The sequence below is a fragment of the Mesoplodon densirostris genome, chromosome 3 (genome assembly GCF_025265405.1).
Source record: "Mesoplodon densirostris isolate mMesDen1 chromosome 3, mMesDen1 primary haplotype, whole genome shotgun sequence".
In the NCBI taxonomy this organism is placed as follows: Eukaryota; Metazoa; Chordata; class Mammalia; order Artiodactyla; family Ziphiidae; genus Mesoplodon; species Mesoplodon densirostris.
The window spans coordinates 121,090,944-121,105,408 of NC_082663.1; the positions used below are offsets into that span (position 1 = coordinate 121,090,944).

The 14,465-nt window shown below is 56.4% G+C and overlaps 2 protein-coding genes across 4 annotated transcripts; one reads left to right on the forward strand and one right to left on the reverse strand.

The window, feature by feature from the left end:
- Positions 1 to 81: 81 nt before the first annotated feature.
- RELL2 (RELT like 2) lies at positions 82 to 4,283 on the forward strand. Its single transcript, XM_060093521.1, has 7 exons — positions 82 to 869; positions 1,331 to 1,570; positions 1,964 to 2,029; positions 2,122 to 2,188; positions 2,630 to 2,815; positions 3,083 to 3,458; positions 3,576 to 4,283. The coding sequence occupies exons 2-7, from the start codon at positions 1,387 to 1,389 to the stop codon at positions 3,606 to 3,608; spliced, it is 912 nt and encodes a 303-aa protein (XP_059949504.1). The 5' UTR covers positions 82 to 869; positions 1,331 to 1,386; the 3' UTR covers positions 3,609 to 4,283.
- FCHSD1 (FCH and double SH3 domains 1) lies at positions 2,497 to 13,941 on the reverse strand. 3 transcript variants are annotated; one of them, XM_060093519.1, is made up of 20 exons: positions 13,878 to 13,941; positions 13,547 to 13,644; positions 12,912 to 12,957; positions 12,462 to 12,529; positions 12,003 to 12,138; positions 11,781 to 11,917; positions 11,619 to 11,682; positions 10,639 to 10,767; positions 10,077 to 10,199; positions 9,809 to 9,904; positions 9,254 to 9,379; positions 8,744 to 8,848; positions 8,387 to 8,548; positions 7,488 to 7,616; positions 7,327 to 7,410; positions 7,042 to 7,159; positions 6,724 to 6,944; positions 5,882 to 5,969; positions 4,898 to 4,953; positions 2,497 to 4,759 (listed from the first exon to the last, which is right to left on the reverse strand). In XM_060093519.1, exons 1-20 carry the CDS (start codon positions 13,896 to 13,898, stop codon positions 4,694 to 4,696), a joined length of 2,073 nt encoding a protein of 690 aa, XP_059949502.1. In that variant the 5' UTR covers positions 13,899 to 13,941; the 3' UTR covers positions 2,497 to 4,693. The 3 variants fall into 3 exon arrangements, with proteins under 3 accessions (XP_059949502.1, XP_059949501.1, XP_059949503.1); XM_060093518.1 differs by having other exon boundaries at positions 12,003 to 12,159; XM_060093520.1 differs by lacking the exons at positions 12,912 to 12,957; positions 13,878 to 13,941 and having other exon boundaries at positions 12,003 to 12,159; positions 13,547 to 13,622.
- Positions 13,942 to 14,465: the final 524 nt, after the last annotated feature.

Genomic DNA, 14,465 nt, shown 5'->3' on the forward strand with positions numbered 1-14,465 from the left:
TAGACCACGCCCAGGCCACGCCCCCTGCGGAGTTCCTCCCTCGCCTTGCTACGCCCTTCTAGGTTCTGGGGCGTGAGCGTCTGGCCTTGGCCGGAGGACGGTAGCGTCGGTCCTAGGATGAGAGGGCCATTTCCTTCCGGGCGGGGGTCAAATCCTCGGGAAGCCGAGCCATCCCGTCCAGCTACCTGTCCCAAACGGGGCGCAGGCCATGTCACCTCTCTAGGAGGCTCCGGAGAACCGGCCACGCCGTCCCTTTCGGGTGCAGAAAGCCGGCTCCCCCCGGCCCGCTGGGAAGATTCCCTGCTACACATCCGGCCGGGGCATCTGAGGGCAGGAGCCAAGCCAGCCGTGCCCGATAGACGAGTAGAGAGCACTCTCGCCTGACTGCCTGTCCTCCTCACCGGACCCAGACTCGGCACCGCACACTCCCCCGACGCGGGGTCGGGGAAGGGGGGGAGCGGCGCAGTCACGCGCGCATCACTCTTGCGCTCACAAGCGCGCAAGGCTCTTGCTCTCCGCCCGGCACACCTGCGCTCCGCCCCCTGGTCCCGGGCCGGCGACGGTCGAAGGCTTTTGGGAACCCAGGGCGGCGGCGGCGGCGGCCCCCTTCTCCTTCCCTTCCCAGGGCTGGAGTTGTCCGGAGCCTCTCCCCGGTCCCAACCAGCCCGCATCCCTCTCCATCCTTCCCTCCCCCCGCCTGCCGCGGCACGGGTATCTGCGGCCGCAGCCCGGAGCCCTTGAGGCGGCGAAGGGGGGAGGGGAAGAAAGCAAGGGATGAGCGCCGGGAGGGCGTCGGGGGCCCTGAGCCGGACTAGGACGCCCCTGGAACCGGAACCCGAGCCGGAGCCGGAGCCAGAGCTAAACCACCGGTACCGGTGGGCCAGGTGGTCAGGATGGGAGGAACAGAAAGGCGGGAGGGGGTGTGTGCGCGAGAGTACAGGAAGGGGAGGGGGCTGTGGAGGCCTGGCTCAGGCGGGCGCAGAAGAGGTGTGGACGCTGGCTCAGGCCGGCGCAGAGGAGGTGTGGACGCTGACTCAGGCACGATCCTTGTGCAGGCCGCCTGAGAATTCCGTCCCATCTCGCTCTGCAGTGTCCTTGGGAGGGACGGAAGCTCAGGACAAGCTGGAAAGGGGCACGTTCTGGGCGTCGGGGAAGCGGACCAGGGTCGTGGAAGACACAGCTTGCGCAGCTGCCGTCTGGCACCCCTGGCCCGGACCAGCACCCCTGGCACGGACAGCTCCCTGGTTGGGTAGGGGGTGGGGCCAGACCTCAGAGGCTTGCCTGTCTCGGATCCTGAAGAAGGCATTCCTATCCCTCCCCTCGTCTCTAGCTGCAGCCCCCTAACCCCAGGAGGCGCCCTGGCCCGCGCTCGCCCCCCAGGGCCTCATGTCGGAACCACAGCCTGACCTGGAGCCGCCCCAACATGGGCTGTACATGCTCTTCCTGCTTGTGCTGGTCTTCTTCCTCATGGGCCTGGTAGGCTTCATGATCTGCCACGTGCTCAAGAAGAAAGGCTACCGCTGCCGCACCTCGAGGGGCTCGGAGCCTGACGACACTCAGCTCCAGCCCCGTGAGTGAACAGCCTAGAACCTGGCTCAGTCACCTTTCTCCCTGACCCTTCTCCCCACACCTCTTCCTGGTCAACAGACCCAGACCAAATCCCGACCAAGCTTTCAGGAGGTCTAGTAATGCTTTCTTGACTCTGCAAGAGCAATTGGGTTGCCACCACCCCGAAAGCAGAGCTAGAGTAGGCAGCATGGGTGGGAAGGGCCCACTGATGAGTCTTGGACTCCCATTGATTTCCCCATCTTTTCTGCCCTGGCCCTTGAAATGCTAAGGTACAGCATGATGGCAATTTGCTAAAGGGGTAGGTCTTGAGCAAGAAGCCACAGAAGCCACCAGGTAATGTACCCCCAAAGCTGACTCATTTACTGCTTCCTTACCAACCTCTTTCATCCTTCAGCTGAGGACGATGAAATGAATGAGGACACAGTAGAGAGGATTGTTCGATGCATCATCCAAAATGAAGGTGGGTGTATGCTGGCCCCCTGTCCCCCACCTCCTCAACTTTCCCTTGCCCTGGCCTTTGCCTCCACTGACCCCCTCTTTTCCTTCTCTCAGCCAATGCTGAGGCCTTGAAGGAGATGCTGGGGGACAGTGAAGGAGAAGGGACAATGCAGCTGTCCAGGTGAGCTGAGAACAAGGGCAGCACGATTGAGCTTGCCTTGGAGAGTACCCTCTCCTCCTGCACATTCCTCTCCCAGTCTCCTTGCATGTTTGGGTTGACAGGGGAGAGTAAGGCTGGTTAACATACAGGAAGAAGGATGTTTTGTAGAAATCCTGAGTCCTTCAAACCACATCTCTCCTCTGGATATCATCAAGCCTAACCTTCATCCCTTATGCCACTCCTCTGCATTAAGCATTGCTCGCTTTTTAGCCCCGGGAGGGAGAACACGTGGTCACTAATATCTTCATATTGAGTTTATTAGATAAAGACAAGAAACGAATGGTGGGGCCTGGGGCAAGTGGGGCATCTGGGGTTTAAGGAGCATGCTGAAAGAACAGGAGCAAGTGGAACAGGAAGAAAACTGGGAATGTCACCCCTGGTCCCTTCCTCCCTACCGTCCAGTGTGGATGCCACCTCCAGCTTGCAGGACGGAGCCCCCTCCCATCATCACACAGTGCACCTGGGCTCCGCAGCCCACTGCATCCACTGCAGCCGCAACAAGAGACCCCCACTTCTCCGTCAGGGACGCTCCAAGGAAGGAAAGAGTCGCCCCCGGCCTGGGGAGACCACTGTGTTCTCTGTGGGCAGGTGGGTATAGAGTGCCCCAGGGAAAGGGAGGTTGAGGTGGGGACCCCAACGGTCAGGCACCTGCCTCCAAAGGTAGGCCCTGGCTCTTTCTTTGTGGACTGTGAGCCACAGCAGAAGCCAGGCTGCACAATGTGCCCCACAATCTGTTCTCCCCTGCCCTAGGCCAGAGGGAAGTGCCTGTCAAACCCAGGATGTCCCTGATCGGAGGGAAGGGCCAAGCAGCCTCTGAGTGGTGGTCCTAAGCCCCAGTGTTCCCTCCCCTCCCAGGTTCCGGGTGACACACATTGAGAAGCGCTATGGGCTGCATGAGCATCGTGATGGCTCCCCCACAGACAGGAGCTGGGGATCTGGTGGGGGGCAGGACCCAGGGGGTGGCCAGGGGTCTGGGGAAGGGCAGCCCAGGACAGGGATGCCTGCCGCTGAGAGCCTTCCCCCTGAGAGGCCGCAGCCCCAGGCGCTTGCCAGCCCCACAGTGCGGAATGGAGGACTCAGGGACAGCAGCCTAGTCCCTCGTGCACTTGAGAGGAGCCCTGGAGCCTCTGCAGAGTCGATGCTGGGGGCTGGAGGGAGGGGCCCAAGCCCAGGGCTGGCCAGTCAAGAGGCAAATGGACAGCCAAGCAAACCGGACACCTCAGATCACCAGGTATGAAGACATGTGGTGGGCTGCAGTAGGCTCAGCTCTTATTTGCCCCTACTCTAGGGGGCACTGATATGACCCACCTCCTGTTCTCCCACTGTTGACCCCTCCTCTCTCTCTCAGGTGTCCCCACCACGGGGGGCAGGGGGTGTGTGAGGTGAGTCTGCCTGGGCCCCAAGTCAGATAATCTTATCCTCCCACCCCCTACTTTAAACTACCTAAGCCCATTGGTTCCCTGAACCCCCAAGCTAAACTGCAGGCTTAGCCTTTGGTACATATTCCTTGGTTTGGTGGTGGGGAGTGGGCTTGTGCTCCAGGGGATAGGGAAGGTCCTGCAGCACCTGGGGAAAAGCGGGGACACAGCTGAAGAGGAGGCAACACTGTTACTCTTCCTCTCCTTCATTGCGCTGATGGACTACCAGCTGGCAGAGCCAGGGGGTGGGTGGGCATGAAGCCCCTCCTCTCCACTGGACAGCACTGCCCCCCAGCTGAGGGACCAGCCTTACTTCCACCTGGAACTGCACGGTCTCAGGCTGGGGGACCTTGGGAGAAGTCCCACCTCCGGTCCTCAGTCTCTTCCCCTTCCCCTGCCTGCCAAGAGGCCTCCTGACCTGCTTTCCCCATCACCTCACTCCATATGCTAGAGCGTGCGGCTGGGAGCAGGCCCCTGCCCTTGGTGGGCCCTTAAAGCAATAGCACCTTAGACCCCTGCCCTCTTGGCACAAGAGGCCCAGGCCCTGGCTTGGGCTTTGTGCCCTTTATTCACTGTCAATAAATCCGCTCAGACGATTACAGCTGCTTCGCATACTGGCTCCAGCTCCTTCTGACAGGCCTGCCCCCATCCCAGCCCCCAACCCCAGTGGCTCTGGCATCTGGAGTGGGGTGATTCACAGAACCAGGGTGGAGACACAAATAAGCCAGAGCCACTCGAGACTTTGGGGGATGAATTCCAGTCCCAGAGATTTCAGGGTATTTCACCACCCTAGAGATAGGGTGGTAACAGAAGACAAAGAAGTAGTTTCAGCCCTTAGAGATGGCTGGAGGATGATGGCAAAAAAGGAGTGGGTTCCAGCCCCAGAAATGGGGAGAGAAGAAATTTCTACCCGTGAAGGTGAGAACGGAAATCAGGGAGATTCCAGCTTTTGGCTGTGTCGCTCTGGATCACCGTGGGGAGGGGTGGTCTCTGATAGCACGGAGGTAGGGGCAGCAGCATCACTGGGGGAAAGTGGTTCCCCCTGGCTTCAGGTGAGAGGATCTGGGTGGCCAGGATCCGGGGCTTTAGCTGGCGGGGGAGGCGGTGGACGCATCTGTAGGGAACACACAGTCAGTGCACCAGAGGCCTCCCTTGGGGATATCCCTGTCCATTCCCTCTGTCCTGCAGATAAAACAGGACAAGTTGGAGTGACCCCTCTCCAAACACTCTCCTCCAAGGGCGGGGCCCTTACCGGCCTGAGTCGAGGCGCCATCACGTCCAGGGGTCCAGGGCAGTCCAGGTCTTGGTCTGGAAATAAGAACCACAAGTCAGTCTTATGACTTTGTTTTGTTCGCTTCTGTATCTCCAGCACTTAGGACAGTGGCACTCTGTAAATATTTGTTGAATTAACAAATAGTCACTAACCTGGGTCATAATATCTATCAATCCACCCAACCTCAACACTTATTGAGCACCTGCTGTATAATCGGGCCTGCTAAAGGTACCCGGGGGCAGGAGGGATCCACACCGCCCCTACCCCAATGGCTGCCAGGAACTGCATAGTGAAACACCGACAGACACAATGAATGAGTACTAAATCATTCAAAGTGAACGACGGGTGCTGGAGAAGCGGGGTGCAGAAAATGCTCATAGGGGTTCCAGGGTCGCGGTGGGGGGGGGGTTGCAGTGAAGAAAGTGAAAGTGCCTTTTAGAAAAGATGGTTTTAGGAAAGATGGATGAGGTAACAACAAGAACAAGGAAAAGAAAAAAGAAAAGATGGATGAGGAAAATTATGATGCAAACCAGGTGTTTACAGGATTCAAGAACACTAAGGGCAGAGGATGTGTATTGGGAAAACATCGTGGGAGAAACTGGCTAATTTTTAAAATAATAATAATGAGAAAACAGCTACTAATTGCATGCTTGCTATGTGCCCAGCACAACGCTGGGCACTCTATAGACATCCCTTTAACTCTCACAACTCAGTGAGGGAGGGACCTTCCTCCTCACTCTGTAAAGGCCCAGACAGGTTAAATCACACACTAGGAAGTCATAGAGCAGAGTTTGAACAGTGGGCCCAGCTCCAAAGCCCAAGCTCTTCTACCATCATACATCAGAGAGCCTGATGGAGGAGGTTCCTGGGGCAGGCAGAGGGGCTGAGTGTAACCCAGGAGCTCCAGACTTCCTCCTTCTTCCTGTCTCTCACCCTCCCAGGGCCCCAGCTCCTTCTACTCACCACCGGGCAGGACAGGTGCAGGCGACCCATCCAAGGCAGAGGTGGGTGCAGGAGGGGAGAAGCTGGGAGGGGAAGGGGATGGCAGCATCTGGGAATGAGGGGGCAAAGAGTTATTCCTGGCATGTGGGAAGGTTTCACCAGCTCTTCCTCCCATCCCATCTTCAGTTCCTGTCCCGTCACTCCCCAGTCCAGAGAGTGACCAAATGCTTGTATCTGGGTGGGGCTTGTAGGTGATACACATTTCAACAGCCAATATATATTGACACTTAATATGTCCCAGGCATTTTGCTAGCACTTCGCATGCACTAATTCATTCAGTCCTCACCACCACCCCATGAGGTAAGGATTTGATGATTCCTATGTCAGAGGTGAGACTCAGGTTAATCCATCTATCCAAAATCACAGAGCTAGTTAGTGACCAAGTCCTGGCTAGAACTCCTGACTCCTACTCCTATGCTCTTGCTAGAACAACAGGTACCATATATCAAAGCACCTATGGGCCATTGTGCTAAGCGCTTCCATTATCTCTAATCAGGATAGTTAGCCTCCTGAAAGAGGCATTATTGTCCCCCTTTTACATGCATGTGAAGAAACAAGCTCAGAGAGGTCTAATCACTGCCTAAAGTAACAGAATAGGAATCTGAACTAAGATCCAGCTCTAAAGCAGGACAACCAAACTCTAATGAAGATTGCCTTGGTTTCCCTTTTCTCTGTGCCAAAGGAGATGGGGAGTCCCAAGCCACTATAGTGGGGGAGGGGGCATTAAGACGAATATGGGATCTCCCTGGCATGGGAGAGTCAACCCATTGGTGCCTGGGGACCCAGGGAAAAGGAAACCTCACCTGTTCGGGGTCTGAGAGTTCAGATGGCCCTGGGGGGCCAAGTAGCTCCTCCACCAGCAGGGAGGGGAAGACCCCAACATGGCCCCCAAATTCTCCCCTCCAGAAGCCATCATCCACTCCATCCTGGGCCCGGGGCAGCAGGCGGATAAGCGCCCCCTCGGGGAAGCTCAGTTCCTCTGCACTCTGTCCCGTGTAGCTGTACAGGGCGCGGGCCAGGAACGCTGCGGAAGCCCAGGAGAGATGGTGAGGGGAAGAGGTGGGCAGCAGTGCCCCCAGAACAGGGCCACAACCACTCAGCAACTCTTCTCCCTTTCTTACCTGTGGGCTCTGCCCCCGAAGGATTGTCGCTGTCGTGGCTGCTCTCAGGGAAGGAGAGGTCCGGGAAGTTGAGATACCGCTCAGGGACAAAGCCTACCTCACCGTGCTGGTTCCGAGCCTGCTCACCCAGCAAAGTGAACAGAAAGCAGGCTTGCCTCAGCAGTCCACGGCCCTGGCCCTCCTCCACTCAGGCTTCCAGCTTTGCCTGGCTGGGTCTTTACGGGCCACAGAGAAGTCCCTCCCACTGCCCCCTTGCCAAGGTCAGAGCCCCGGGTCCATACCCACCTTGACCCATTCGTCGGCATCTCCCTCCTCTATGACCTCCAGCCACTCGCCCTCTATGATGGTCAGCTCGTCCTCATGTCCTGCCTGGGCCCCACAAAGAAGGATTCAGGACTGGCTGTTCCCCATCCCTGCCTGTCTGAGGTCCCCACCTCCATTCACACCTGATAGCCAAACACCACATGGACAGGGCAGGGGAGGGGCCTGGTGGCCAGGGCTGGCGGGGCGGGTTCCTCAAAGAGCTCCCCAGTCTCCTCACATTCCTCAAAGTCAGACAGCTCAGCATCCTCAGCCTGGGGGGACAGAGAACGGACATCATTGTGAGGCCCAGTCTCAAGTACCATCCACTATACCTCTCACTCCTCCATTCTACCTTTTTTTTTTTAACATCTTTATTGGAGTATAATTGCTTTACAATGTTGTATTAGTTTCTGCTGTATGACAAAGTGCATCAGCTACATGTATACATATATCCCCATATCCCCTCCCTCTTGCACCTCCCTCCTACCCCATCCTACACTTAACACTGTGGATCCTCCTCCAAGGTAGTACCACCCGTCCGTTCACCCTGGGTCACAGGCAGAACCACCACAGAGCAAGACAACACTAGCAATAATCACAGAGTTAGAGTATTGAGCGCTTATGTGTGCCAAGCACAATGCTAAGTATCTCATGTACATTGTCTTGTTTAAACTTCCTAATAAGCCAGCGTTATTTTGCGAAACTATCAACCTCATTTTACTTAATGGGAAACTGAGGCTCAGAAAGGCTACGTCACTTTCCAAGATCACACAGCTAGTAAGTGGAGTGGCTGGTACTCAAACTGCTTATAGTCTGCTCTCAGGACCTCTCATAACCACCATCCTATACTCCATAATAAAAGTTCATTGAGAGCTCTCTATGTTACAAACTGTGCCAAGAGTCATACTTAAGTGATTTCATTTAAGCCTCACAACAATGCTTTGAGTTAGTTACTAGTGTGATTCCCACTTTGTAAGCTCTGCTTTCCACTGGGGCTCTTTACCCTCCTGGTGTGTACGGGGAGGGAGTGGAGGGAGCTCACCGTGGGAGAGAGGTCCCTCTGGGACAGCCGGGCCTCGCTGAGCCGTCGCTCCTGCTCAACCTCATCCTGGGCCTGGGTCATGGCCGGCTTCAGCCAGCGCTGCACATCCAGGCCAGCCCCCTGCAGCAGGGCCAGCCGGGCAGCCCCCTTCACCTGGCTCACCTGACACAGGGAAGAGGGGCTCAGTCAAGGCTGTGGCTGGGCCTGCCCTTGGGAGGTGAGTGGAGCCTCCTCCCCAGATATGTCCACCCTCTACCTCCTGCCTCCAGTCTCCCCACCATCAGATAAAGGCGTGGAGGAGGGTGTTGCCGGAGGAGGTGCGGTCTCAGTGGCTCTAACCCCAGGGCGGTGCCTCACCTGTGCCCGCCGGATGCTCTCCCTCACTTCCTGCAGCCGCTGTTCTATGCCTGGAGCCTCCCGCTCTGAAGCCTGCTGCCGCCTCTGCTCCAGCCGCTGCAGCACCTGGTTGGGGATGCAGAGGACAGGAGTGGGTGGAGATACTATGGGGCACAACTTACTAATAACCTGGTAGTTTCCTAGTTGTTTCACATGCATTATGTCATCTCATCTTCCCTGTGATGTGGGTGCTATCATTAGCCCCACTTTAATGATGAGGAAACTGAGGTCCAGAGAGCTTAAGTCACTCCCTTACTCAGGGTTACATAACTCGGAAGCAACAGAGCAAGATTTGAGGCCAGGTGAGTCTAGTCCCAGAGGTTACGCTCTTAAATTACTGTGCCACACTGTCGGCTTAAATTACCCTTCCCTCCCCTCCTGCCTGCAGCCCCATGACATCCCCAGTGAAGCCGGGATCCCCATCTCTCAGCTCTTCTTGCCCACCCCCGACACCTGCACTCCCCACCTCACCCGCTGCCCATGGTTCTGGATCTTGTAGTCTCGGGCAGCTCGGCTCGTCCAGCGTTGAACTTCTTTCTCCAGGCCACTCTCCCCGGCCACACCTCCTGCGCCCCGCTCCAGCTCCAGGACACACACCTGAATGAATGGGGAGCTGGGAGGATGCCCTGATGCTGCTCCTTCTTCATTCCCCCTCCCTCCAGTTCCCTCCTTTTTTTCTTCCCTGTCTCCTGACCTCCAGGGTCAGGGACAAATAGGTGGGAGCACACACCTATGACTGTGGACACAGGTGTGCATTCATGTGGACACACAGAGAGTCCCAGAAGTGGGATCCAGGTTGAGGGACAGAGGTAGAATGAAGAAGATAGTGCAGTGAAGGGACAGAAGGGTGGGAGGAAGTGAGTTAATTTGTGTCCTGGTGGGAGGGAGGTGAACTGGGGCTCTGAAACCCTCTCTCCGTGGTTTAATAGTCTCTAAGTTAAAACCAGGACGAGGATAATGGGGAAGAGGCCTACACCACAGTCCCCTTTCCAAGTGGCCTGATTCCACCTAGCAGAGAGGTCTTACCTGATCATTCCCTGCTGGCTGAAACTGCTGAGCTGGGGTGGGGGAGAATACTCCGGGCTCCTGAAGAAAAAGCTCCAGATCCTGCTCCCAGCTTACCTGGGAGTTGGAAAAAATCAAAGTCGGCCACTCACTGGCTCCCTCTCCAAGCCTGTCCCCAGCCCTTCTTGGTAGAGAGAGGACAAGGTGAGAAGGAAAGGGGCAGACATGCAGTGGTGGAGGGGGCGCTGTCCTGGGAGAGAAGGGTAAAGAGGATCTCTGGGGAGCTTACCTGGGAGGTCGCCTGCCCCCCACGGTGGGCATGCTCCAGAGCCATCTCTGCAGCTTCCAGCTCAGTGCGGCTCAGTGAAGTCAGCGGGTCCCTCAGGTGTTCCAACAGCTCGCTGACCAGGGCCTGGAGAGAACCCCAAGATGCTGACACCACCCTTCCCCCAAGCAGGCTCTCTGTCCAGGTTTGAATGGGTGATGGGTATGAGGTATGGGAAATTGAGAAGGAATAAGACATTATTATTGCTTCTAATAATAGGCCCTCATGTGTGCACAGCACTTAACAGTTTAAAAAGCATTTTCACATTCATTCTCTCCCTTGAGCCCCATTAGTCTTATAAAGTAGGCAGAGCAGGGGCTAGTCCTGATGAAGAAACTGGGGTTCAGAGGGGTAAGTGTTCTGCACAGTGTCATGCAGCCAGCTAGAAGCAGAAGCAGAAGCCAAGTATGTATCTTCTGCCCACCCTGAGCAGACTAGGTCCCCAGCCCCACCCAGCCTGATGGTGGTGGGAAGCAGGGAGACGCCCTCCCTGCTGAGAGGCAGGGGTATCTAGGCTGAGACTGGCCTTGAGCACGGCCGGCAGTTCTTCCTGGTAGTAGTGGTCAAGGTGGGCATTGGTGGCCACCAAGTTGAACAGGTACTCATTGCGGGCCGCTCTCAGCTGCTGGGAGTACTGGGCCGACTGGACAGACAGCTAGGAGAGGAACATAGGTGTCAACTGGGAGCCCTGGACCCTTGGGGTCCTTCCACGGCCAACCCAGATCCAGAATGGATTCTCACATTACTGAGATAACTGGCAAACCATACTAAAAACTTTACATACTCACAATTCCTGCTCAAAATCCTCTAGTGGCAACTGCATACATTTAGGATAAAATCCGAACTGCTCCTTACTGTGGTCTACCAGGTCCAACATGAGCTGGCCCCAGCACCCTCTCTGAGTCTTTCCACAGTGCTCGTCCCCTTGCTCACAATGCTCCAGCCACACTGGCCTTCTCTCAGTTCCTCGAGCCTACAAAGTTATTCCCACCTCAGAGCCTTTGCACTCACCGTTGCCTCTCCCTGGAATGTTCTTCCCCTACATCTCTGCATGGCTGCCTCCTCCTTGACACTCAGGCCACCTATTCAGAGAGGCTTTCCCTCTAAATTACACTCCCCTGGTATGCTTTATCATATCACCTTCTTTTCATTTATTCTGAGTCTTTGTTTATTTACTATCTGTCTCCCCTAACCAGGCTGTGGAGGCAGGAGCTCCGCTGGTAGTGTTCCCCACCATATCCCCAGTGTTTCAAACAATGCCAAGTACATAGAAGTCCTCAATAACTGCATACTAAAGGAATGAAAAGCAAAGGTACTATTTCCATTTTATAGATGAAGAAAATGAGGCTCAGAGAGATCAAGTTTACCAAGGTCATGCACCTTGGTGCATGAAGTAGGGTAGCCTGGATTCATCCCAGTCTCTCTGACTTATGCCCCCGGGTTCCAAACCACTAGACTAATCTGCCCACCTCTCCCTGCCCTGACTCATGCCCACATCCTCTGAACCTTGGTGCTGAGTTTCTGGAGACTGGTCCGAGTGTGGAAGAGGCCATGGTCACTTCGGTTAAGCCTGTGCAGGCAAGGGAGAGGAGCGGAGGTCAGGCCCAGCCATGGCACCTTGGCTCCATCCCCTGACGCCACAGGCTTCCTAACTCCCCATGACCCCACCTGGCCTGGACATCAGCCGCCTTCTCCTGTGCCAAGGCCCACACCCGTTCACGCTGCCCATACAGCTTTCGACTTCGGCTCAGCTCCCGGACAGACTGCAGCACCTCGGCCTGCGCCCTCTGGAGGTTCTCTGCTCCCTAGGGGCATGGACACACAAGTCCTGATCCAGATCACCTCCATCCCCGAGTCAGCCCTTCCTTCACCCCATCCACTGAGCCATACCTTCCTAAGCACCTGCTCCTTAGCGCTCCGCCCTGTGCCTCCTGCCAGGTCACGGTATCGGTCAGATGCCTGGAGCCGGGCTTGGCCCCCAGCCATGGTGGCATCCAGCAGGCAGCGCCAGGCACCAAACACCATCCTGCCTCTCCCCAGAGAAAATCTGCATTGAGGAGGGGAGCACTCCAAAGCTTCACGAGATGCACCCCCCCAACACCATGGGAGACAGACTGCTTTCCCATCCCCCTCGTCTGGGAGCCCATCAATCGATCAGCCCATTAGCTCGGCCACAAGGATCACTTATGCCCTCCGCCCCCATCCAGTGTCCTTGCTGGGTCAGCTGCTATCCCGCTGCAGTGTCAGCTCTACCTGCCGCTCACGTGCCCTCCTCATAGGTTCCTGGGGTTGAGCTCCTCATCCCTTCTTGGCTCCCTGGCCTCCCTGCCACCCCACCATGGGACTCACCTGCTGTCCATCTCCCCACTCCGGTGTCCTTCCCTCTTCAGAAATGGCCCAGCCAGTTTCTGGAGTGCCTGGTGGGAAAGTCATCACAGACCCAGTTCCCTTTCAAAGACTCTCCCCACTTGGGAGAACATATGATCAGAGTATAATAATGCCACCCACTTTGCTAAGTGCTTTACATGCATTAACTTATTCCGTCCTTAAAACAACCTTGCGTGAAGGTACAGTTATTATTATTCCCATTTTACAGAGAAAGAAATTGAGGCCAAGAAACGTTAAGTAACTTGTCCAAGGTCACACAGCTAAAAAGTACCACAGCAGGGATATGACACAAATTTGCCTGGTTCTAGGCATTTGCTCTTGACCAGAACAGGAGTATGTGTGGAGGCACATTGCTGGTAGTGTAAAGGAGGCTAGAACAAAAGGGAAGGTCCAGAGAAAGGAGTCCCATACCTGCCCATACTCCCGTTCAATGGCTGCCCTCTGCTTGCTGTAGGATCTGTGGAGATTAGGGGGATGGGGTGGTGTTACTGTTGGGTCCTTTTCTCCCACCCTCGACCCTCTCCTTAGCCTGGGCAGGAGGGAGGGGGGAGCCAGGCCTGGAGTGTGACTATACCAGGAGGGCCTGAGACTGAAGAGAGAGTCCTTGAGATCACCTCGGGCAGCCGCAGCAAAGGACAACCTCACCTCAATGCTCAGAGCCTCAGTAGGATCCTCCCCACCCCTGGAGAACCATCTGTGTGCTTGGAGGTGAGGACTGATGGGGGTCAGCTGAGTACAGTGTGTGCCAGCCTTCCAACAGGTCTGGAAGAGGGAGGGGGGATTCTGTCCTAAGCTTGACTGTGGGTGTGGAGGGGGCGGTGTGGAGTGAAGGGGTTTGAGGGAGGGTCCCTGTGTGTTTGTGTGTTGGGGTGCGCGGAAAGATAATTCGTATCCAGCATCTGGAGAGGGAGGCCTAGGATGACGGCCTTGAATGGGCAGGTTGGAGAGCTCTTCACCCCCGCCCACCCCGACAGCTGTAGTATGTTAGAGAAGAGGCGGAGCGTGTGACAGAGAAAGTCGGGGTACGTGGAGGGGGTCAGGGCTACCTGATATCCTCCAGTAGGTCCGCCTCTGTCTGCTGCCGGGTCTGAAGGATGCTCAGCTGCTCCAGGAAGCGCAGCTTCACCTCCTGGGATGGCTTCACCTGTATGGGTAAGAAGAAGATGAAGACCCCTGGCGCAGGGACCTGAAAAACACTCCGCGCAGGGAGCGGTGAGGGGGCGGGGCCAGGGAGGAGCTGGGCTGTTTCCTCGGTTACTTCTGGGTTGGCCTTTGAACCCCTTCCTACTCTTCTTCCCCCACCGCAGGTCTGGTGCCCCTTTGGGCCGCATCACTCCCCCAGCCCGCCAGGAGTCCCCGTCCCCAGGCCAAGCTCACTTTTCGGGGCGGCGGCTGCATCTCCGCTCCGGCCCAGGCAGCAACTCGACTCCGGAACTCGAGGAAGCCCCGCCCACATCTAAGCCCCGCCCAGGATCTGGCCCAGCTCCGCCCTCGCCCCGCCCACGCCTGATCAATCTCTTAGCTGGGCCTGGAAGAGCCAAGAGCGGCAGGAACTAAACCTCTGTTGCTGCTGAGAATACCCCGGAAAGGGTCCGCGCCGCCCTGTGGACGCCGCGTCCGCTGGGCGGTAGGGGGAACTCCAGGTTTGTGTGTCAAGACGCCTGGGTTCTATTTCTGGTGGAGAGCTGCTGACTTAGCTCGTAATTATTTCTAATCATTCATTTACATATGCAGATCTCCAATCCCGACGCGACGGGTGAAGGATGGTGAGGAACTCAATCTGTAACCAGAGAAACTGAATCACTGGATGCCTGAGCGCAGATGCGTGTGATGAGAGAAACAGGGCTGATCTCAGACCTTTTCCTAATTCCCACTGGACTGGAAAAGCCGGCGTGAGTGAGGGTGAGAAAGACGCCTGGAGCCAGGAAGGAACCAGTACCAGAGGAAAAGACAGGGCCAATGGAG